At 42.1% G+C, this 22,755-nt stretch overlaps 1 protein-coding gene across 1 annotated transcript in view; it reads left to right on the forward strand.

The window, feature by feature from the left end:
• Nucleotides 1–20,338, forward strand: part of LOC311599101 (uncharacterized protein) — a 64,126-nt gene extending 43,788 nt beyond the window's left edge. Inside the window, exons 14-20 of the mRNA XM_084784752.1 lie at nucleotides 810–865; nucleotides 5,429–5,594; nucleotides 9,611–9,737; nucleotides 13,094–13,294; nucleotides 14,385–14,466; nucleotides 14,944–15,072; nucleotides 19,795–20,338. Coding sequence (XP_084640878.1) covers nucleotides 810–865; nucleotides 5,429–5,594; nucleotides 9,611–9,737; nucleotides 13,094–13,294; nucleotides 14,385–14,466; nucleotides 14,944–15,072; nucleotides 19,795–19,953 — 920 coding nt within the window. The 3' untranslated portion in view covers nucleotides 19,954–20,338. The remainder of the gene's footprint in view (nucleotides 1–809; nucleotides 866–5,428; nucleotides 5,595–9,610; nucleotides 9,738–13,093; nucleotides 13,295–14,384; nucleotides 14,467–14,943; nucleotides 15,073–19,794) is intronic.
• Nucleotides 20,339–22,755: the final 2,417 nt, after the last annotated feature.

Consider the following 22,755-nt stretch of genomic DNA (forward strand, 5'->3'; position numbering starts at 1 on the left):
CGGTCTTGTATTCATCCCATTTCACTTGTCAGGACAACTTCAAAGTTCCCCCAGGCTTGTGGGAAGAGTGTGACTGTCACGTCCTCAGAGGAGCATCTGACTGAGCCCTGATGTTTACTTGGCCACATTAGATAACCATCACCTGCAGAGTCAGCCCCGTTCCCATGTCTTAGGAGGCTGTCTCTCTGCTGGAAACCACCCTCTCCTCCGTCAGTGGTCACTCGTTATATACTTCTTTCCACAGAGAAATGCTCAAGGCTCTTAATGACGAAGTGATCTGACCCAGTTCTTCCTAAATGACCTGTTCTCCACAGCCTGTCCCAAGAATGATTATCACACGGAACACCTATTCAGAGAGTTCTCTGGCTGTGCGGGTTTAGGCCTGCCAGGTTGTAGAATAGGGACCACTTGGCAGGAAGGCTCCTCAGTGTTGACTACATCTTCTCATTCAGTAAGTGAAGAAGAGTCTTTTTGTGAGGAATAACACGCACTTTCTCAGGACACGTCCTGTGAGTTGTAGTTTAAAGAGTAAACCTAGGATATGGATTTTGTTTTATAGGGCAGTTTCTTTTGCACTTCCCCTCCCGCCCCCCCACCAAAGGATTCTAAAGGAGAGTGTAATGCTTGTAGACAGAGACCCAAGAGATCTGATGGAGCAGCTATGTCTGTGGGTTTCCTAAAGTTACCGTAGTTTCCCAGGTAAACAGTCAGTCTGTTTTCCAAAATAACTGGAAAGTTTGGGCTATTGAGCTTCTTCATTGACGGCTTCTCCTCATCTTTGTGGTTATTTTCTGTTTTGTGTTTTGCAGAGAACGGCTCTGAAGATATTGATATACTTCCTAGTGGGCTGGCTTTTATCTCTACTGTGAGTATTTGCCAGCCGCTCTGATGCTCACATCAATTGCTGTGTGGACAGTGCATTAACGTTTCCAGCTCGAGATGCCAGATGGACTCCTACATGGTCATCCCACCTCTGGGTCGACCAGTCGACTACAAAAGCCAACCTGCAATCTGGAGGGCTAATTAGAACACCGCAGGCATGCCTAACTCTGGCTGCCTCATGTGGGCAGCTCCCTGTGGTCAGCTGCATGCTCAGCTAGGGGTGTTCCGTAAATGTGTATTGATGTCCATTTGGCTCTCAGGCTTGTCTCCAGATCTGTCTTATTGCTTCTCAGCTCCATCGCTGTCTTACTGGGTAGCACTGCCATGGCTAGTACTCATCTTCTCATTAAGCCAATATTCTTGCCCTGCCTGCTTATGTGTGGAGCTCTGCAAATGTTCATGAGTTTAAAATCAATAGCTGGACTCCCCGCTATTCCCTTCAATGTGACTCCATGAGTAGAGATCAAACTGTACTTTGTTCTCAGTACCACCTTGACAAATCTTAAATGACCAGGGAGTTATGCTAAGGAACTAAAAAAGTCAGTAAACAAAAGAACAGTGTGTTTATTACTTGTTGGAGATTGTCACGCCTCTACAAAGCCAATAGTGCCATTGGAATAGGACCTAGGATTTGTTGGGTTTGTGCTTGCTGTGTTTTCTAGAGACTGAAACCAGGAATGTGTGCATGTCAGTCATGAATTCTACCATCTACCTAGGTCCAGAGCTTGAGGTCCAAGATTTTGAAAAAGTAGGTTTACAATACTTTCAGAGTGGATTATTTTTATTGCTAGAATTGCATGTGAAATATTCTATTTTTCTCATACCACCAACTGATGTGATTTTTAAGTCTAAATATATTTGGCTTAAAGCAAGGCATCCTCTGGGAACCACGATCTGAATTCCCAGGTTCATAAGTATGCAGAGTACAGTACAGGGGCATCTCAGCTGAATTTTAAGTGATGGGGGTCCTGATTGTCTTTCTTTGCTTTTCCGTCAATCTCAAAGATAAAACAAAACTGCCGGGAAAAGTCTCTTTTTCCTTGACCTCAATTTTCTATTGTCAAGTTTGATTTTCAGGGCTATGCCAAACGGACCTGCAAAAGTGATTATTCCGTAGTTAGGAGATGCCGTTGCTGTTAGGCAGTATTTGTTGTTCTTACTGTGTGCCTCCCCCTGGCAGCAGAGGGTCAGAGATATTATTAAAGAGAAAGGAAACATTCTCATCCCAGGCACCGTGTGAGAGATGTCAGTATCCCTTCCCTTTTCATCCCACTGTAAATGAGCAACTGCTACTCGGAGCTTAGCACCATGCTCACTTGTTGCTTGGTTTCCAACCTTCCTACGTCCCTTTGTTATCCTGTTCTCCTTGACCTCTCCTGTGACCTTCTTGGCTTCACAAAGTTTAGAAGCTTCTGATTTAGATTAGGATTGTATGCAAATAGAAATCGTTAGCCTTTCAAAAGTGACAGAGGCTTTTCCCCCCAGCTCTGAGACTTGGCCTGCCTCATGGCAGAAGATTACTCCCATCCTCCCACTTTGCCAGTCCTATTTCTCAGTGAAACCTCCCTGTGGAGGCACTCAGTTCCTCAGCAAGCCTCCCCTGGTTCTGTTGATGGATACGGACGGGCTATCGTGGGTACCACCCTATCCTGAATTGGGGACTTGGATGTGTTTGTTAACACTCTAGGCACCCAGCATAGTACTGAACATATGAAATCTATGTGGAGGATGTCAGTGAATCTTCACACATACCTCCAATATATAGGGGGAAATCCGAAGCCTGTACCTCAAAGCTAACCATCGCTACTCCCAGCGATGAGTGGTATGAAGGGAATTGAACGCTGTTACTGGCATTCAGTTGGATTGCTGCCACCAATTGTAACCCAACAGAATGCCGTGAATAGAAACCTAAAACTTCTCCCAGAAGTATTTCCTTAGCCCTCTCAATCCAAGCTAAGTTTATCTGCAGTGCCTTACTCTTGCTCTGTCAAATCTTATCTGCATTTAGAACTTCTGGTTTCTTTGTTTGGATGACAGAGTCCACATCTGTCTCCACGACAGCACGGTACCTAGAGATGTGCTTCCTTAAGACACACACTATACACACACACACACACACACACACACATACACACACACACAGACACACACGCACACGTTTTTGTGGTGTGTGTGGTTCAAGGCAACACAAACCTGTTTGTGTTGTAGCAGAAGAAGGTTGTACAATGGATGATGAGGCAAATGGCTAGACGTCCCTAACGTTTCCTTTGGTATTGTCAGCCTTTGACTGAAAGAACTTACTGACAGATTATCTGTAGAGAGAGGAACTGAGAATGGACTTTTATGGCCTGATGGGACGGTCACACTTTTAACTGAGAAGAATATATACCCACTAGACAGAGGCGCTGAAGGGACAATGATTGACTGGTTTTGACAAGGTAACTTGAAGCTGACCTTGGGAAGAAATGGGGAATGTAAGCTACAGTACCAGAGACAGGTTGTCTCTGCATATGTGAGGACCACTGGGGGACAGAAAAGTAGCTGAAGCTTTATGAATGAAAGCTACAAGGAAACAGTACAGGGGAGGAAAGGGGTCTGAGGACAAAAGGAAGAAAAATGCAAGAGTCAGAAATAGAGACAGAAATTCTACCTCGGAACTCCACTTCTGACTTTATGACATGAAAGGAGGAGGCACATTACAGTGTCCACGACTCCCGAGCTGTGGCTAGAGAAAGGGCTGCCAAGAGAGACACCTTGAGACTGCAGCAGGGCTGTAGAGACGTGCTTCTACAAAATACCAGAGGCAGACTGTTGATTTCAGAGAAAGAAGAGTTGGCAGAAATCAGGCAATAAGATGAGGTGGTGGGTAGGGGGATATTTCTGAGAAATTTCAGGTGAAACAAAAAGATAAACACATATTTGAAGTAAGTAAGGAATTATTTATTTCGAGGAATGAGAAACGGGAGCAGAATTCCAAGCCACAGAAGAAGTCACTAATGACAAACAAGGAATAAAGCAAGATGGGGGTGGGAGTGCTGTGGAACGGGGCATCGGGAGAAGAGGTAAAAGACTTAACAGAACAGCAGAAGGTACCTCATCCTCAAGAAAAGAGGAAGAAGAGAAGAGCTGAAGGGTCATCCACAGGGAGGAGCCAGAGGCAATTGACACTCATTGCTATGGTGTTTCCAGAGAAGTGGGAGGGAAATTGTCCTGCAGAGTGATACACAACGGAGTGTGGCCTTGATGAGGTAAAAACACATTTAGGACACCTGTGTGCAAAACAGAATGAACTATCTATTGACAACGAACAAGAATTCTGGTGGTCAATGTTGACTGTGCTGATGATAATGGGATGGACTAAGAATCCTTCAAAGTGACTTTAGAAGACTTCCTCTCCTCTTTACAGTCACCACAGTATATGTGAGGTGCCTCCCTGTAGTCTTTAATATAATATATGGAGAATTTCATACAATTTAGTTTTATAATCTTCACTCCCACTTTTCTCCCCAATTCTTCTCATATCCATACCCCTTCTCAACTTCCTGCCTCTTTCATCTTTTTAATATCACAAGAATTTCAATTTGTGTCACCCGTAAACTCATTGGTGTGGGACCATCGCCTACTGGAGTTCGGTTGGCTCACCAGGGGCCATGGTCTTGAAGAAAACTTGACGAGAATGCCCCGCCCCATCCCAGTTGTCTCTGTGGAGTGGGGGAGGGTGGGGATGAAAACAGGAGGGATCGGGTGTGGCAAGGATAGAGGATGTCCTCCTTCTAAGAGCTTGGCCAGGCAAGAAAGGCAGAGAGCGGATTCATCCAATGGTGCAGCCTCTTTAGAGAGGTTCTTTACTTGGTGAGGACAGAATCTAAGAGTCAGGCCTAGCCCATCCTTCCTTTAGGCATGCTGGGAAGAAGGGAAATTAAAAAATGAAAGGTTCTTCCTCTGATGGCTTCAGAGACCTCCTGCCAAAAGCATTGAAGTATAACATATGGAGGAGGAGGATTTTAAGAAAAACTTCAAGGAGGCTGGAGAGATGGCTCAGTGGTTGTGCTGGTTTGCGGCGGCTGATGCTATTTATGACTAGTGGAGGGATAAGACCAGTAGGATTAGACCACAGGCCCCTTCTCTGTGCTTGAAACTATCATGCATTAAGAATGTAAAGAATCTGAGCCATCATAAAGTTCAGTTGCTTCATTTTATAAAAGAAGACCTCAAGGCGTAGGCAGACCAAGGGACTTTAAGAAAGCAACACCACTTGTGCCCTGCCATTGTAATCTGCAGCTTACTTCATTCTAAATTAAAACTGCTTCCTCATCTCAAAGGTGGCTTTTCCTGTATTACTGTATTCACAGCAAAGAACGACATTACCAACCACCCCCACCACCAGATGAGATAATGGCTGTAGTTGACAGAGTGAAATATCCCCCCAAATCAAAACGAACTGCAGAACCTGGAACATTCTGGTTTGGTTTTTGAGATTTTGGCTTCCATATGAAAAATACCATTTAAATATGCATGTGTGTAGACTGACTCTCTGTTTCTAAAGGGATTAAAATACCCAGGCATGCCAAGCTTGGCACCAGACAAACCAGGAAGAATCTTCCTGATGGATCTGAATGAGCAAAACCCCAAGGCACAAGCGCTGGAAATCAGTGAAGGGTTTGACAAGGACTCACTGAATCCTCATGGGATCAGTGCTTTCATCGACAAAGGTAAAGGCCAATGGCTAAGAATAACAGACTTGGGAAAAGGATGCCCTAGATGCCTTACTGCTCAGCATTCATTCCAAAGGTGTAGGGCAGGTGCCATGCCACCAGAGAAATGTACACAAGCTTTGCAAAAAAGTCATTGTCCACAGGAAGCATTTAAACATTACCCTCACCAAGCCCCCCCCATGGTTCCTTTTATCCATTTTTCTTCTTATTTGACTACCATAACATGTTTGAATACTGATCTGTACAATCAAACCTCTAAATGAGAGACCCTTTAAAAATAATAATACAACACTTAAATTCATACACTAATGGAAAAATAGATAAATTCAAATCATGGAAATTGAAACCCCAACTTTGTACCTAGAAATACTGCCAAGTAAGTGAAAAAAAAAAAACCCAAAGGTTGACAGATAATATATGAAAAATAATATGTCTGACTCAGAGCTTGTTCCCAGACTGTCTACATGAGTCTCACAGCTTGTCTTACTGTTTTATTAATGTGAAAAGACAGCATGACCCAAGCAAGTTTGGGAGGACAGGACTTATTTGGTTTACACTTCCGTATCACTGTTCGCCACTGAAGGAAGTCAGAGCAGGAACTCAAATAGGGTAGGAACCTGGAGGCAGGAGCTGATGCAGAGGCCATGGAGGAGTGCTGCTCACTGGCTTGCTTGTCATTGCTTCCTCAGCCTGTTTTCACATAGAACCTAAGACCACTAGCCTATGTATGGCACCACCTACACAGGACTGGGCCACCCTCCATCAATTACTAATTAAGAAAACATCCTACAGTTAGATCATATAGAGGCATTTTCTCAACTGAGGTTCCCTCCTTTTCAATGACTCTAGCTTGTGGCAAGTTGACATAAAACTAGCCAGCACACAACTCAATGTCCAAAAGACAAATTACCCAATTTAAATGTGGGCAGGTATCTGAATAGACATTTCTACTATGAAAGTAAACAAATGGTCATTAAGATGTTAAAAGATACGTGGCATTGGTAGCCATTTGTGAAATGCATATCAATTCAAAATAAGTCACTTCTTCATATCCATAAGGATGGCAATAATAAAAGAGCAGGAGCTTGGGTCCAGGACAATGGGTGACAGTACTTCTTCAAGCACAGACTCGAGTTTGAATCCTCAGTACCCATCTACAAGTCAGGTACGGCTGCTTATGCCTCAAAGTCCAGTACTGAGAGAGGGGACAAGTAGATCCTCAGAGTTCACCAACCAGCCAGTTCAGGCAAAACAGTGAGCTTCCAGTTCAGTGAGAGACCTTGACTCAAGGAAATAAAGCAGAGAGTGACAGAGAGAGACATCCTAGTGGCCTGCTCTAACCTCCATGTCCACTGATGTGCATGTACCACACATTTACACACTCCTACTGCTACTGCTACTGCTACTGCTACTACCAACACTATACAATGTGTGCATGTGCATGTGTACACACACACACACACACACACACACACACAAACAAACACATGACAAGGAATGACAAATGTACGCAAAAATGTTGAGAATTTGGGCCTTTTTGCTGGTGATATTGTGAAATGGTGCAGCCACTTTAGGAAATAGTCTGTCAGTTCCAGATGTGGTGTTACCATGTGACGTAGCAGATTTGCTCTGTGGTGTGTGATGAGCAGAACTGGAGATACTTCTATACAAACACTCCTACATGAATGTTCATAGCAACCCCTCTCCTAAGATCCACATGCCCACTAACTGATGAGCATCATTTGATAATAGAAAGAATGAGCTGGGGTGTATGCTATGACACAGATGCCCATGGAAGAATTTAGTCCCTGGGAAGAGGCTGGGAAGGAGGGAAAATGGAGAGGAACAGCTAAACAATGGGGAATTTATTTGGGGGTTGATGTAAATATTCTGAAACAAAGTACAACACTATGAATGTACTAAAACTCACTAAATGTTACACACTTCAAGACTAAATTTATTGGCATGTGACTCACATATCAAGAACCTACCCCAGAGACAAATCATATATCATCGACTCTAAGAATAGCAATCTCTTGTATATTTTGCTTGTTCATAGCCCATAATTCCAACTATTTTAAATGTAATATATTTGTAAGTCCATTGAACATATGGGTGCCACTCTATAAAGTGGGCATCCCCCTGCCCCAGCATTCCTTGTTTCTACTTATTAGTTTTTACCCCTGTTTTCTTCTCTAGATGTGGTCACCATAAACGTGTATATAGCGCATTCATTACTGGAATCTGAGAGTCAAGAACAATGACTGAGACAGAATAGTTATGGAGAAAATATGCTGTTGGTGAGCAAGTCACTATGGATATTGAAGGGAAGGGCAGCTTTATTAATATTCCATTTAATACGGTGGAGAAGCTGGAGTTGAGAGAAATGCAGTGCACAGTGGACTTGGCTTCTCTTAGTAAATGGCTGCTTCAGCATCAGAAGCCAGATAGTTTCACTTATCCTGTGTCTTTTATGTGGTAAAACTAGGCAGTCACTTTGCACTTAATCCCCTAGAGCCACACCTTCTTTCCCCGACATGCCGGCTAACATACTCCATGAGAGTTAATGTAATAAAGTAGTCAGATTAATCTAGACTATTTCACTATATAGGATGTTAGAGTTAGCATTATTGGAAACTGGCTGTCTAATATAGGACCAGTTTATGGATTAACTGCCAGCCATATACTTAGGCTTTCAGAAGTTGAATGTATCATGATTGACAGCCTATTTTATTCATTAGTCACCTTCTTTAAACAAGGGATAAATTCACCAGGCCAAAACACTACCCAGAGAACTCACAGAATAGAGTTCCACAAGCATCCGCTCCACAAGCTTATCTTTCTTCTACGGAAAGAAGACCTAGCAGAGGCATACAGATGGGTTGAACCAGGGCAGAAGGACGGATTGCCATACTGCATGCCACAAGAGTCTGTTTAGGGCCTAAAACCCACCCTGCGTTCTCTTGGCAAATACTGGTCCCTATAACACAGCACGATCAGACAAAGGAAACATCCACCTGTTGCAGAGCAGCTCCACATGGTTGGCATTGAACCGCCTAATGTGTTCAGGGGGCCCTAAGGGTAAATTCTGTTTGGCAGGACTCAGCCCTGCTCCATTACGTGTTTGGTAACAACATGAAAGAAGTGAGTAGGAACAGCAAATACGGAGCAGGTTTCACAGTGAGAGGACGAGGACAGGACCAGTCCCTCAAAACTCAGACCTACACACCTTCTGATAGGTCGGTAAAGGCCACTCCCTTCAGTCCTGTTCACAGCAGGTTACATTCCAGCATGGAAAGAGGAGGGTGCGGACATTCTTGAGGTTGGCAATGCCCAGATTTAGCCAGTTTGTTTCCTTTGCCATGTTTACTTTAGATGTCCACTGAGTTCACTAAAAGTTGTCACTCAACCTCAGGCATTTGCCTTGTGCTAGAAGTTCATTGTCTCGCTGGGGAGTTGCTTGTTTAAAGCACTCATAGGCCCTGAGAGTTCTTGAATTTCTGTCGAAATGTAGGCATTTTGCAGAGCATTTCTCAGAGGACACTATTTGCTTTCACTCAGTTACGGAAAGGCCATCCGGGGAAATTATATACATATTTACCAACCGTTGCAGTTCTATATCGTCTCTTTAGTGAGGGTGCACTGGTGAGGCTGCAGAGCCCCTTTCACAAATACACAATGCTTTGCTTTGTTGCTTGATGTTGGCAAAACTGCTGGGTTACCCCCTGTTTGGATTCCAATTTCTTCAAAACCAGAAGAACCTAGCATTGGTGTTAATGACCTATCTGATGGATATTCAGCATACACAAAGGAACCTCTTGCACAGTAGTCCCAGTCACTCACGACTGGCACTAGACATTCAAGTTACGCCTTGGAACATAGCAAGACCCCATCTCAAGACGATGGTCAGATTTTTAAAGACGTCTGCTAATGGTTGGAGGGAGCTTACTTAATAAACATCTTGAAAATTATAGCTTCCTTTTAATTCTCTCTCTCCTCCCCCTCCCATTTAGACAACACTGTGTATCTTTATGTTGTGAATCACCCCCACATGGACTCCACTGTGGAGATATTTAAATTTGAAGAACAACAGCGTGCTCTCATCCACCTGAAAACTATAAAGCACGAACTTCTCAAGAGGTACGGAATTAAAGCCTGGTGTACTTCTATTTATTTCGCACCTCCACTGTGTGCATTGTTTTCTTAGCTTCAGCAGGTGTTCCTAGGCTTTTGTTTGGCAGCAGTTTTTTTTCCCTCTCTCTTTCTCTCTCTCTCTCTCTCTCTGTCTCTCTCTAAAGGTTTCTAAAGCTTCCCATGGTGGGACTGCCCAGCACCTCAGTAGAAATTGGTGTGTTCAGTATTGAATGGCTCTATATTTTCCAACTTCTTTGAAAGCTCTTTAATCCTATAAAGGTGTTCAATTAGATTCCCAGCTCAAATTCCAACTTCTTTGCCACAGCAACTCAATATATTGCTCTCTTTAAACACCCACTCCCTTTTCCAGTTGTTCTGGTAGGTTGTATTCTTGGAGCCTCACGCACTGCACTGGGTGTTATAACCAGCCTCCAGATGTGTTATTTCTTTATATCCAATTCTTTAAAGAAGAATTGATTAAAAAAAAAAAAAAAACAACTGTGGACACTTCTAAAACTTACCTTATGTGTTGACCATAGTGTCAAATGCTATGTCAAAATATTTTACTTAACTTGATTTTCATGTAGCATTTAGTAACAATCAGGAGTAAACTGAGTCTCGCTGAAGTTGTGGGCCGGGTGGGTTGCCTGAGTCAGTTTGGGATTGCCATATCATCCTGTAAGCCTGGCTATACCAAAGCTGAGCTCAGAGTTTGCAGTGGTCAGCACCATTCTTAATAATATTTTTAGTGGATAGTCAGTTTCAGGTATAAACAATAATATATTGTTTTATTTTATGAAGTAAGCACATCACCGGGTTCTGAGGCCACAGTGGGTCAGAACCTCACAGCATTTCTGGGGACTGGAAAGTAAAGAAAGGGGATTGTTATGAATTGAACTATGACCTATAAAACTGCAAAACATCTCCCAAGTCATCCGAACTTCACTTTTCTAAAATTTTATATTGAAACACATGTTTAAATGTTATCCGCACATACCGCAGCATGTGACCTTTCTTAGACATACCTGGGGAGGTAATTACAGATGAAGCCTTGTTGGAGTTAGATGAGTCCAGTAGATGGTCCAGTCCAGTAAGGAGTTAGATCCATAGTCCAGTAAGAAAGGAGGCCATCAGAGGAGACTGATGAGTGATGATGGATCTCTTCCCGGCACCGGAGTGAGAGATCTACAAGTCAGTGCTGCTGCCTGAATCTGGAGAACTCAAGAGCAGAACTTTCCACAGAAGTGTCAGTGGAAGCATTGGCTCCGCTCACTCCTAGAGTCCATGCTCTTACTCTGGTCAGCTGTGTTATAACTTTTGTTGTTTTAATCCATACAGTTGATGGTGGTTTATTATGACAGACCCGGGGAACACACGTGGGGAAGCTGTAGAAATGCCTTGTCAAAGTAGCCATTACCAAATGCAGTTGATTCACCTTGAAACCATGGCGTTACCCTGCAGAGGCAACAGGAGCCTCATTTCACAATGACCTGACCAAGATAAAACAGAGTTTATTTTGCAACTTCATTTCTCTTTCATCAAAGGTACCCCAAGGTCCACTTGTGCATGTGCAAAGCTAGTGGTATCCTGTGCTTTGACAGCAACAAGTCTCTAGTGAGAGGCAAGAGGTCATAGCAGGTTGTAAAGTAAAGCTCTGTGACGTGGCACCTGTGGGAAACCTGTCAGACCCCTGCCTACCAGAACTGGAGGAATTTGCTCCTACATGACAGTGGCAAGCGGCCAGTGAGGCCATAAAGATCTAAAGAGGAATTGGAAAGGGGCTGTAACACACACATTGAGCAACAAACACAAAGGGCAAAAAGAGAGTGTCCCAGAAAGAAAGTGTGAGGGAATTCGATGTAGGGTGTGGGGCAAGATTTTAATGTACTTTATGGTGACACTCACGCTCTTCTGCCAGAAAGGGTACTCAGGTTGAGTCAGGAAGGACGGAGAAACCAGTGATGGAAAACTGCACCCAAATTGCAAAATATTTTCCAATTCATCCAAAGTTTCTTTTCCTAAAAGTTTATTTGTTTGAAAACAACACAAAACCAGCAACAATAAACCCTTTGGGCTCATGAGGTGGCTTAGTAGGTCAGATGATTGCCAGCAAACCTGACAACCTCTGTTTGATCTCCGGGGGCAAACGTGGTGGGAGAAAGAAAACAGACTCCTGCAAGCTGTCCTCTGACCTCTGTACATGTACTACAGAAGATGTGCTGGAGAGCTCATGAATATGCGTACACACAAAAACATAAATAATAAATAAATAAGTACTTTTCATCTTTCTTTTTAATTTTCAAGCCACACCTTTTTTTTGCATTTTCTTTTCTAAAATGGACATACGTTTATGAACACTGGTTATATTATAAAATTAAAGCTTTCATGAAATAAAGAATAGAAGAAAGAGTATCACCCATTATCCTACTTGCTTAGAGAAAACATAAATGTCAAGAAAGACTTGAGTAAGAGATAATGACAGGAAAGAATGACTATGGCTCAAAGCCAGGTGGTTTCATTTTTTCACTCACAGTGCATGTGGTGATCAAAGGGCCTAGTGTTATATTGTTCTCACTTAAGGTTCTAGTAGTGAACAATAGTATACCCTCAGAAAAATTGCTTGTTATGATAAAAATCCGATGGATCACTCATTGGTTCTCTAACGCTTTCATTCAGAAACCATACACAGGCCTGGAGAGATAGCTCAGTCAAGAAAATGCCTATCTTACAAGTATGAGAACTCAGTTCAATCCTCAGAACTCATGTTTAAAAAAATGGGTAGACATGGTAGCATGTGCTTATAATCTCAGTGATGGGTAGGCAGAAATAGGTAAGACTTTACAGCTTACTGGTAAACCAGCCTATCCTACTTGGGAAGTTCCAGGCCAACAAGAAACCTCAAAACTCAGTGTGGATGGGACTTGAGGAACTACACCTGAACTTGACCTCTGACCTCCTCGCCCTAGACACAGATGCACATATGTACACAAATACATACAAACAAAAGAAGCTACATACATATCTTTTCCTTTTGGTCAAAACAAGTCATATGAGAATGCTTAACTTTAAGAATTAAGCCTAATTCTAGAGGAAAAACAAGGATACTATATCTGCCATAGAAAACCATCATTAGCACCTACAAGTCTAGAGCTTTTTTGTATATATATTCATGTTTTTTACTTAAAATCATAAATAGCAAAAAGAAAACATGTGAAGGCAAAATCAAAACATTTTATGGGATTAATTAATTCATCTTAATTCAACTCTACCATTTAAAACTGATGAACATGTCGATATTAGTAGCTTTGTCAATAATCAAGATATTCAAATACCTATGGGCTTCTCTCTCTTTGTCTTTCTAGCGTGAACGACATTGTGGTTCTTGGGCCAGAGCAGTTCTACGCTACAAGAGACCACTACTTTACCAGTCACTTCTTAGCACTTGTGGAGATGATATTGGACTTTCACTGGACTTATGTTCTTTTCTACAGCCCTGAAGAGGTCAAAGTAGTGGCACAAGGATTTAGTTCTGCCAATGGCATCACAGTCTCCCTGGACCAGAAGTATGTGCTTTCAAACTATTTCTACCCTTCGCACATAAAAATTTGGAAAGCTCCTTGCCTTAAGAGCGCCCTTAGATTCAAATAGTCAGTACGTGTGTGGAGGGCTCAGGTGTTCCCACAGTTCAAACTCAATGTGTGATCCTAAAAAGTACCTGTTCTCTTGAATTTCAAGTCCCCTCCAGTAAAAGGAGATTCAAAAATATGGACCTTGTTTCAAATTCTTACATAACTAAATACACCCCTTTCCAACATTCTAAAAGCAGGATGAATATGCAATATCTCTGCCCAGTATGGTCCCAGAAGACCTTAGACATGTGATGGTGTAATTGTCAGACTTAAGATAATTCCATGACTGTTTTTCAGAAGCATGAAATTTTACAAGCAAACATCCTTGGCAAATAATTAAGACTTCTAGGCCTTCTAAGGAGAGATATACTATGAATAACAACACTTAGATGTGAGATCATGAGCAGAAATGATCCTTGTAGAAAATGCCTTTAGGTTGGAGATAGTAGTACATGTCTTTAATGCCAGAACTTTGGAGGCAGAGGTAGGAAGATATTTGTGACTTTAAGGTCAGCCTGATCTACATATAGTGAGTTCCAGGACAGCCAAAGCTACATAGTGGAACCCTTTCTCAAAAAACAACAGCAACAAAACCAAAACAACAGAAAAGAAAACGCCTCTGTGCATTCTTTGTGTTTTAAAAACATGAGTACAATTGGGCTTCATGGCCATGCCATAGTTTTGTCAAGTACTGAGCCTAGGAATATGAACTTTTTATCCTTGGAAGGGTGTTTTTATTACTTCATTCAATTGATTGAAGGATTATAACGCCTAAGTTAATGAGATTGAGCCTAATTGTCAACTACAATACTAATTGTCATTTCATGGTAACATTTCACATTAAAACCCTATAAAATATTTCAATAATATTCAAAATACCACTCTGTTATTTCCTTCTATATTGTTGCAGAAAGACATGATAGTGGTACTTCAAACTAGTGTGAATTTTTATATTTGTTCTCCAGAATAAGACTTAGTGTCATATTTCATTACTGCTCATTTAAATGTAAGCGTTACTTTACAGGTATATCTATGTAGCTGATGTAACAGCCAAGAATATTCACGTAATGAAAAAACATGATAATTGGGATTTAACTCAAGAGAAGGTAAGAGTACCTCAACCAACAAGGCCCCATACATCAGACTCATACTTGACCCAGGAAGGTTTTTAAGAATACAAATCTAGCCAGTGGACAAGACATTATGTACAGTTGTGTGGAGGGCAGGGACTGACTTGGACATGAACTCTACTGCCCCATATTTAACCACTTCCCCTTGGTGGGGAGGCCTGGTGGCACTCAGAGAAAGACTAGGCAGGCTACCAAGATGAGACTTGATAGGCTGTGACCATATGGTGGGGGAGGAGGTCCCCTTCTGTCACAGACATAAGGGAGGAGAATAGAGTGAAAGAAAGAGGGAGGGAGGAATGGGAGGATACAAGTGAGGGGATAACAATTGAGATGTAATCTGAATAAATAAAAAAGAAAATACATGTCAACCTACACTTTTAGAGAGCTGGTAGGAGACAGGGAGGGCAGAGAAGAACATTGGATAAATGCCCCATTACATCCTCTTTGTTGAAGGTAATTCACCTGGGAACGTTAGTGGATAACTTGACTGTTGATCCTGCCACGGGAGATATTTTGGCAGGGTGCCATCCTAACCCTATGAAGCTATTGATCTATAACCCTGAGGATCCTCCAGGCTCGGAAGTAAGTACTGATGTTTCCTTGAAGTACTGGAAAAGCTGCCAGGATAAAAGCTCTGCTGAGGCGATGTTGAGGGGATTTATGTAGGACACATTAATATTCCAAACCTGAACAAAAAGTCTATATAAAAAAGAAGAGATATCGGCAGTTTAGGGAGATGAGGTTTCTAAGTTTTTTAAGCCACTGGGGGCCAATATAATATCATTGGCAGACAGCAGGTCCTAACTTCACAAGGACTTGCGTTACTGTTGGGAATAATGAGGAAAGATGAGCTTGATAATTCATATTGATGTAGATTGTCCTACTGTGTCTCCAGCTAGCAGGCAGGCTCTCAGAAGCTCCTGCAGAAGAGCAAAGATGGAGACATGCAAAGAACCGCCTTCATTTGTTGAGCACAAGCCGGCACAAAGGGTTTGAAGGACAGTAGTCTCTGAAGTAGATGAATTCTAACATATGATCATATTCACGAGTGTTTTGTTTTTAAAGTTTTTAAAGTATATCTTCTAAAGTGAGAACCATTGAATTATCTGTAGGATTAAACCATTTACATAGGAAAGTGCATGAAATATGACATTGGGTTTAAGAATAATAATCTTGAAGCTTTCGTTGAGTTTAGCTACCACTACAAATTCTTTCACATATACTTGGAAAGATTTATTTACTGACATTTACATTTTGCTAGCTATTGTTCTAGTGCTTGGGCTACATCAGAAAATAAAACACACACAGGCAGCTGGGTGTGGTGGCACACACCTATAATCCCAGCACTCAGGGGGATGGACAGATCTCTGCAAGTTCCTAGCCTGGTCCCTAAAGTGGGTCCAGGACAGCCAAGTCTACACAGAGAAACCTTGTCTCAAACAACAACAACGAGAGAGAGAGAGAGAGAGAGAGAGAGAGAGAGAGAGAGAGAGAGAGAGAGAGATGAGATGGTAAAGACAGTTGCCACATCTCACCTCGATCCTAGGTCTCACCATGGAAGGCAAGAATCACTTGCTGAAAGATTCCCCCCTGATCTCCACAAGTGATGCAGCATGTGTGTGCCTGTACTTGGATGCAGTAAAATAAAGCTTTAAACAAATATACAAAACAACCCATACAAGGGCCCATACAAGGCCCCTATTCTTAGGGGGGACAGAAGGACAGACACTAAATGATAAGTAAAAGGAACGTATTACACAGATGGTAAGTTATGTAGAAGAAAAGCATCTTTGAGCAAAGAGGGTTATGACTGCTGTGCAAAGGTGTGGTCAGGTTTTGAGAGCAGAGAAGAGAGGAAGGTGTGGTTTGAAGAATGGTGTGATGTGTTTGGTGGGTTGAGAGACCGAGATTCAAATCTAAGCCTGTTCGTTGATCCAGGAGGGCTAATTTCTACTGAGAAAAGTGGCTGGGTTTTAATTATTTTTCTTTGAAATTAACACAACAGTCATGAACTCTTTAAAAGAGCATCAAGGGGTGTTTAAGGCAATTGTATTGTTAAGACTTTATGGGTGCAGTTTCCCAGTAATCTCTCAACGGTATTACAAATAAGAACCAGATGATGACAGCAGCAGTTGACATGTCAGTGTGGATGGGAAATTGCACAAAGTCTCTACCCCTAGATGAAGAGCTGCAGCCAATCAACGGCTGCTGAGAAAAGGAGAATCAGGTTTTTCCAGGTATGAGCCTTGTTTGCTTTACTTTATTTTTAGTTTATATATATTCACTTTACATCCTGATTGCAGCCCCATCCCTTTGCTCTTCTCCTTCCCTCCCTCCTACTCTCTTCCCCCTCCCCTCCCCGCCCCTTGTCCTCAGACCAACCTGCCCCAGCACATCAAGTTACATCAGGACTGAACTCCTCCTTATCCACTGAGGCCACACAAGGCAGCCCCGTTAAGGCAAAGTGATCTAAAGCAGGCAACAGAGTCCAGGTCATAGACAGCCCCCTCTCAACGTACTAGGGGACCCACATGAAAATCAAACTGCCCATCAGTTACATATGTGTAGGGGGCCTAGGGCCAGCTCATGCATGCTCTTTGGTTGGTGTTTCATGGAGGCTAACAGAGACTGTATGAGCCTTCTTATAGGTTATCCAATCCCAGGTGGTCAACCCTAAGCACATGTATGTCAGCAGAGTGTGTGTGTGTGTGTGTGTGTGTGTGTGTGTGTGTGTGTGTGTGTGTGTACGTGTGCACGCGCGCGTGTGTGAGCACACATGCAAGTAACAGAAATAAAGAAGGTGTGTACGCACATGTAACAGAAATGATCAAAGAAGAGATGATGAATTTGAGAGGGAGTGAGGGATATAGGATGAGTCAGGTTGGAGAGAATGAGGCTAGAAAGAATGCTAATATGGTATTCATGTATGAAACTCTCAAAAAATTAAATAAAAATGAAATAATAAGTTTCAGCAAAGTAGATCAACTTGTACCCTGCAATTACCTTGTGGAAATAGGTAGTGAATACAAGCCTTCAGTCACACACTTGCTATCTGCCCGCCAGCCTTTTTATATTGCTGATGCCTATTATATAGAGCTATCTACAGCGTGACATATATTTATGGAGTTTCATTATTAATTTTTCACATCTACATTTATATAAAATAAATAAAAAGCACATCAAATATGAAAGTAATAGATTTCTCCTTTAAAGCATTTTTAAAGATGTAAGACAACTCAAGTGTCTTTGTATAGATAGAGCTGTTGTTCTACAATACTACAGAAATTCTAGATTCTATCTTGTAGTTTAAATAAGAGCTAGCATATTCATCCAATGAATAAGAATCATGTAGTTCACTTCTGTCTTCCTACAACTTGGAAGCTCTCAAGGAGACTTAGAAAAACCCCATAGACTTTGGTATTTATTAAGTCAACATAATCTGACTTTGTCCCAGAATGTAACTTACACCTAGAATGAGAAGAATCATTACCCCAACTAGCAAGCTGCTCATTCTTTTTCTTTCTTTCTTTTTTTGAGTTTCTTTTTTTTTAGTGAAATATTTAAAAAAATTATATATACATTCCTATTATTAAACATATATACAATAAACTACCTATAGCAAGAAGAAACATGAAACAATCAGGAATGATACAAATGTTACATTCATAGTGTTTTGGCTATTTGTATTTGGGAGCCTTGAAGAAAACCTCTTTCCTATTTTGGTGTGTCTAAAATTCTGAATGTAAATCAATATCTATCATACCTCATTATTATCAACTTAAAACATCTATCTAGACCTAAAAACATTTTAACCTCTAAACAATTAAGCTTAATTGCAAAACTAAACTACCTGGTCTTCATCCCCATCAGAGACTTGAGAAGGAATAAAATTAATTACTTTAGTATACACCCTGCTGCCTTCCTAGGGAAGACAGAGCTTCCGGAGCCACAGTGTCTGCTTTAAAGGTGGCTTAAGGTGCTTTAAAGGTAACTGTTGCTGTGATGAAAGACCAGGACAAAAGCACCTTGGGAAGGAGAAGGTTTAGTCAGTTTACACTTCCAAATTGTTATTCATCATCAAAGAAAGTCAGGATAGGAACTCACAAAAGGCAGGAACTGGAGACAGGAGCTGACTCAGGCCATAGAGGGGTGCTGCTTACCGGCTTGCTCCTCATGGCTTGCAGCTGCTTTGTTATAGAACCCAGGACCACCAGCCCTGCGATGGTACCACCCCACCACCACAGTGTTCTGGGACTTCCACCATCGATTACTGATTAAGAAAATGCAGATCTTATGGAGGCATTTTCTTAGCTGAGCTTCCTTCCTTTCAGATAACTCTAGCTTGTGTCAATAGTTGACATAAAATTCACCAGCACAAAGGGAATGCAAATATCACTGGGGGACAATTGAAATCTTGTTAGAGATCTGCTTCTCTCTTTTAGAGATTTAACACCTGTTTATTCCAGATAAGACTTACTTATCCAGAGTTACTGATACCTCGCCACTCAGGAGAGGCTTGTGCTTTCTGCATGAGCCGCAAGCTTCAGCATTTTCATGTATCAAACTTGCAACAAAGTTGCTGAAGCTTAAACTCAAAACAAAAATTAAAGGAAACACATTAAAACAACAACAGCAACAACCTGAAGCTTCAGTCTGTTGCAAGAGATCAGTGACGGGCTCTTTTCCTTTGATGCCTGTCTTTGCCATCCCCCACCCCCATCCTGTGAACTTTATCCAAGTTCCTAGGAAACCCGAGAGCTTGTGTGTTTGCTGACTACCAAAGCTGGGTGTGCTAATCCTGGGCATCGATAACAGGCCCAGCTAGGCAGCTGGTGCCTCCAAACTTCTGCACTTCCTGTCTGTTTCTTAGCTGCTTCACAGATATGTGGTCCTTTAGCAGTGAAGACGGACACCCCCTCTTGACTACCAGGTTGGGCTAGCTAAGTGTCTTTTAGTCACCTTGTCCTGGCATTTTTCTCCTGGGGCTATAGGCTCAGTCAACAGCATAGACAAAGACAGGGAACTGCTGCCAACTTGGGAGTTTATGGGACCCAAGCTTCTTCTCTAGGGATGTCTGCATTATCAACCCCCTGCAGGGCTCTACTAAGGAATTTGACCGATGTTAACAGCTAGTCTATGTTAGCGCATAGATGCTGTTAGCACATTCGTACCTTTCAGATATACTTCAGATTTTTAGTTTACTAGTTTCTGAAAATATGCATTTGTCCCAGAATTCTTGGGAAAGAAACCATCTTTAGGCAGCTTTTCCTGGATAGTGCACTAATGAATGTCTTCTCTTAACAGGTACTACGCATCCAGGATTCTTTGTCAGATAATCCCAGGGTGAGCACGGTCTATGAGAACAGTGGCTCTGTACTACAGGCCAGCACCGTGGCTTCTGTGTATCAAAAGAAAATGCTCATAGGCACTATATTTCACAAAACTCTGTATTGTGAACTCTAAATCTTTCTTTTAAAAAAAACCTTTATATATAACAAAAGTAAAATTGTAATTGTATGCTAAATGGAACTGTAATTATTTACAATTGCCAGTGAAAGTGTATGTGGCTTTTCTTATGGAGAAAAGTAAAGGAGTACAGAAACTTATGTCCTTGAAATCAAGAGTCAAGTTAGCATCAAGGCAACCAGAAACCCAACTGTTCTCAGTCTTTGAGAATGCCCAATATTCTGTATACCATGGGACATGTAGGCTGTGACCACTTAGGGCTCCTGCTCACTTAGATTTGTGGCCCTTGGTAAATGTTCATCAAAATTACCTTCTACAACTGTGATGTTCTGAATCTTCTGCAGTCCACACTAGTAAAGAAGTCAATTGTTAAAAATTCTTATTCTGTTTTCTTTCTTGTGTGGTACGTCATCTTCTAGTCAAGTATCCTGACCTATATATAACCCTCATCCTGAGACTTGAAAGCCTGCCTTGAACATGGCCTTGCCCCAAAATATAGCCATACAGGGAACAAGATATCTGGAAATACACAAGCCTCATCTGCTAGCTTAAGGCCTGCTAAGCTGTTGTATTCATTTGAATAAAGCCTCATTGATACTGATACTCCCATTGTGAGTGCCACAAATCTTGATGGCTCTGAATAGAAGATAGGGTCTTGGGACAACTATCTTCAGCCATTTTCAGCTTTTCTATTAGTTACCTCAATAAACAATTCATAAGCAGCCTCCAGCTGATTGGCACCCATGACTTTAAAATGAACACAAAATTATTATGGCCAAATGGCATGTTCTAAGGATAAATCTAAACTTAATTTGATGGGAATAAATAAAGACATTCTTTTCTTCATAAGCAAGCAAGCAAACCAACAAACCTAGGAGTCAGTTTAAGACACCCCAAGACCAAGTTCTCAGCACAAAAGAGATTTATTTGCCCCAGATGGACAGAACGTGGGGACAAGGGACAAAAATAGGAGATCGAGGGAGAAGGGAAAAGGGAAAGGGGAGAAAGGGGACGAGGAAGAACAGGAAGAGGTATTTGTCCCAGAGGAACTAAGGAATAGAGAGGAGACAGACCTGGCCCATAGGCAAAGGGCAGTTTACAAAGGTAAAACAGGAAACCCTGTGTTAAGATGAGGTGTTTAATTTTAATTGGGTGTGTTAATTTAGGCGAGCCTGTTGGGTTCAGGGTGCAAGATGAGAAAACTCACTTCAGAGACAGAAGCTTAAAATGCAAGCTTTATTTTCTTTACATAAGGGGAGGTGGCCATTTCAGGATCTGGACAGCACCCTGAAGGGAGATTGTACAACGTTTTTAAAGGATTGGAACAGGAGCAGGGTGGGCTGTTGCATTGACCAATCATATTTTGACACAAGGGCCTAAGCAAAGAAGTAAACATGAGTGACTGCCCCTTTCCAGGTCACCTGGTTTCAGGACCCTTGAATCAGCTCTTTATACACTTGGGTCCCCTCCTGGACTCTGACCCAGAATTTAGGATCAGGAAACAAGGAGTGGGTAAGCTGCACGTGGTTAATTAAGTTAAGACAGGCAACACATTTACAACCTGTATGCCTTAGCTTAGAGAACGGATAATGGCAACTTCCCTCTACATTCTTTTTTTTTTTTAATGTTTTTCTTTTTAAAATATATTTTATTAATTTATTCATATTACATCTCAACTGTTATCCCATCCCTTGTATCCTCCCATTCCTCCCTCCCATTTTCCCCTTACTCCCCTCCCCTATGACTGTGACTGAGGGGGACCTCCTCCCCCTGTATATGCTCATAGGGTATCAAGTCTCTTCTTGGTAGCCTGCTATCCCTCCTCTGAGTGTCACCAGGCCTCCCCATCCATGAGACATGGTCAAATATGGGGCACCGCACCAGCCAAGGACAATACGTGCAGTAAACTTCAAACCCCTACCCAGATCTAGCCAATGGACAGGACATTCTTCACAGTTGAGTGGAGAGTGGGGTCTGACTTTCACCCTCTACATTCTTTACTGGCTAACAGACAAACATGGAAAACCCCAAAGAAGCAGGAGAGGAGTTGAGTTCTGGGACCTGGGAATTTGAGCTCAGTTTTGACCCTGCCAGCAAGATGGAACCTGCTCCTGAGACGGCTGGACCAGAAAACTGCCTGCAAACAAGCCAAAAGGGTTTTGATTGATGGACCTCAATACTTTGATAGCTGGACATTGGTAGTCAGCCTTGGGAGGAGGAAATGGCCAAATAATGGGATAGAGCTGACAGGGAAGGGATCTAGCTTTAGAAATGCAATGTAATAGATATTAGCAAGGCAGAGGGAATAGAAGAGAAGCGAGGCCTGCCAAAGCCATGCCTGCCACGTTAGAGCTGGCCAGAGTCCCTTCAACCCGTCTGTCCAACATGGCATTTCTAGTGATGAGGAAGTAAGGAGAACTATTTATATTCTAAAGAGCACTGCTTAGCTGAAAGTTTGTACAAGGATAAAATAGTACTCTTTTAGCCTCTGTAATCATTTCTGATTCAGACATTAAGATTTTCTAACTTTCGCTGCTTCACGGAAGGAATAGCCCAGCTAAATATTACAGGCAGCTGCCATATTTTAAGTTTCAAAACATGGCTAAATGTTGTGTGGTGCTTAGTGGTTCACTGTTTGCCTTGCAAGCACGAGGAGCTAAGTTTGAACTCCAATGGCTGAAACACAGGAATCTGTCAATTGCAAGATGCAGTTACAGTGTCTAAATGCAGGTTTGTTGGGAACAGCTCTTGGGCGCCATGCAGGAGGAGGCAGTGCTGGGGAGAGAAGTATGAAAAGAG

This window comes from Acomys minous (assembly GCF_964271855.1).
Source record: "Acomys minous genome assembly, chromosome: 6".
NCBI classification, from domain to species: domain Eukaryota; kingdom Metazoa; phylum Chordata; class Mammalia; order Rodentia; family Muridae; genus Acomys; species Acomys minous.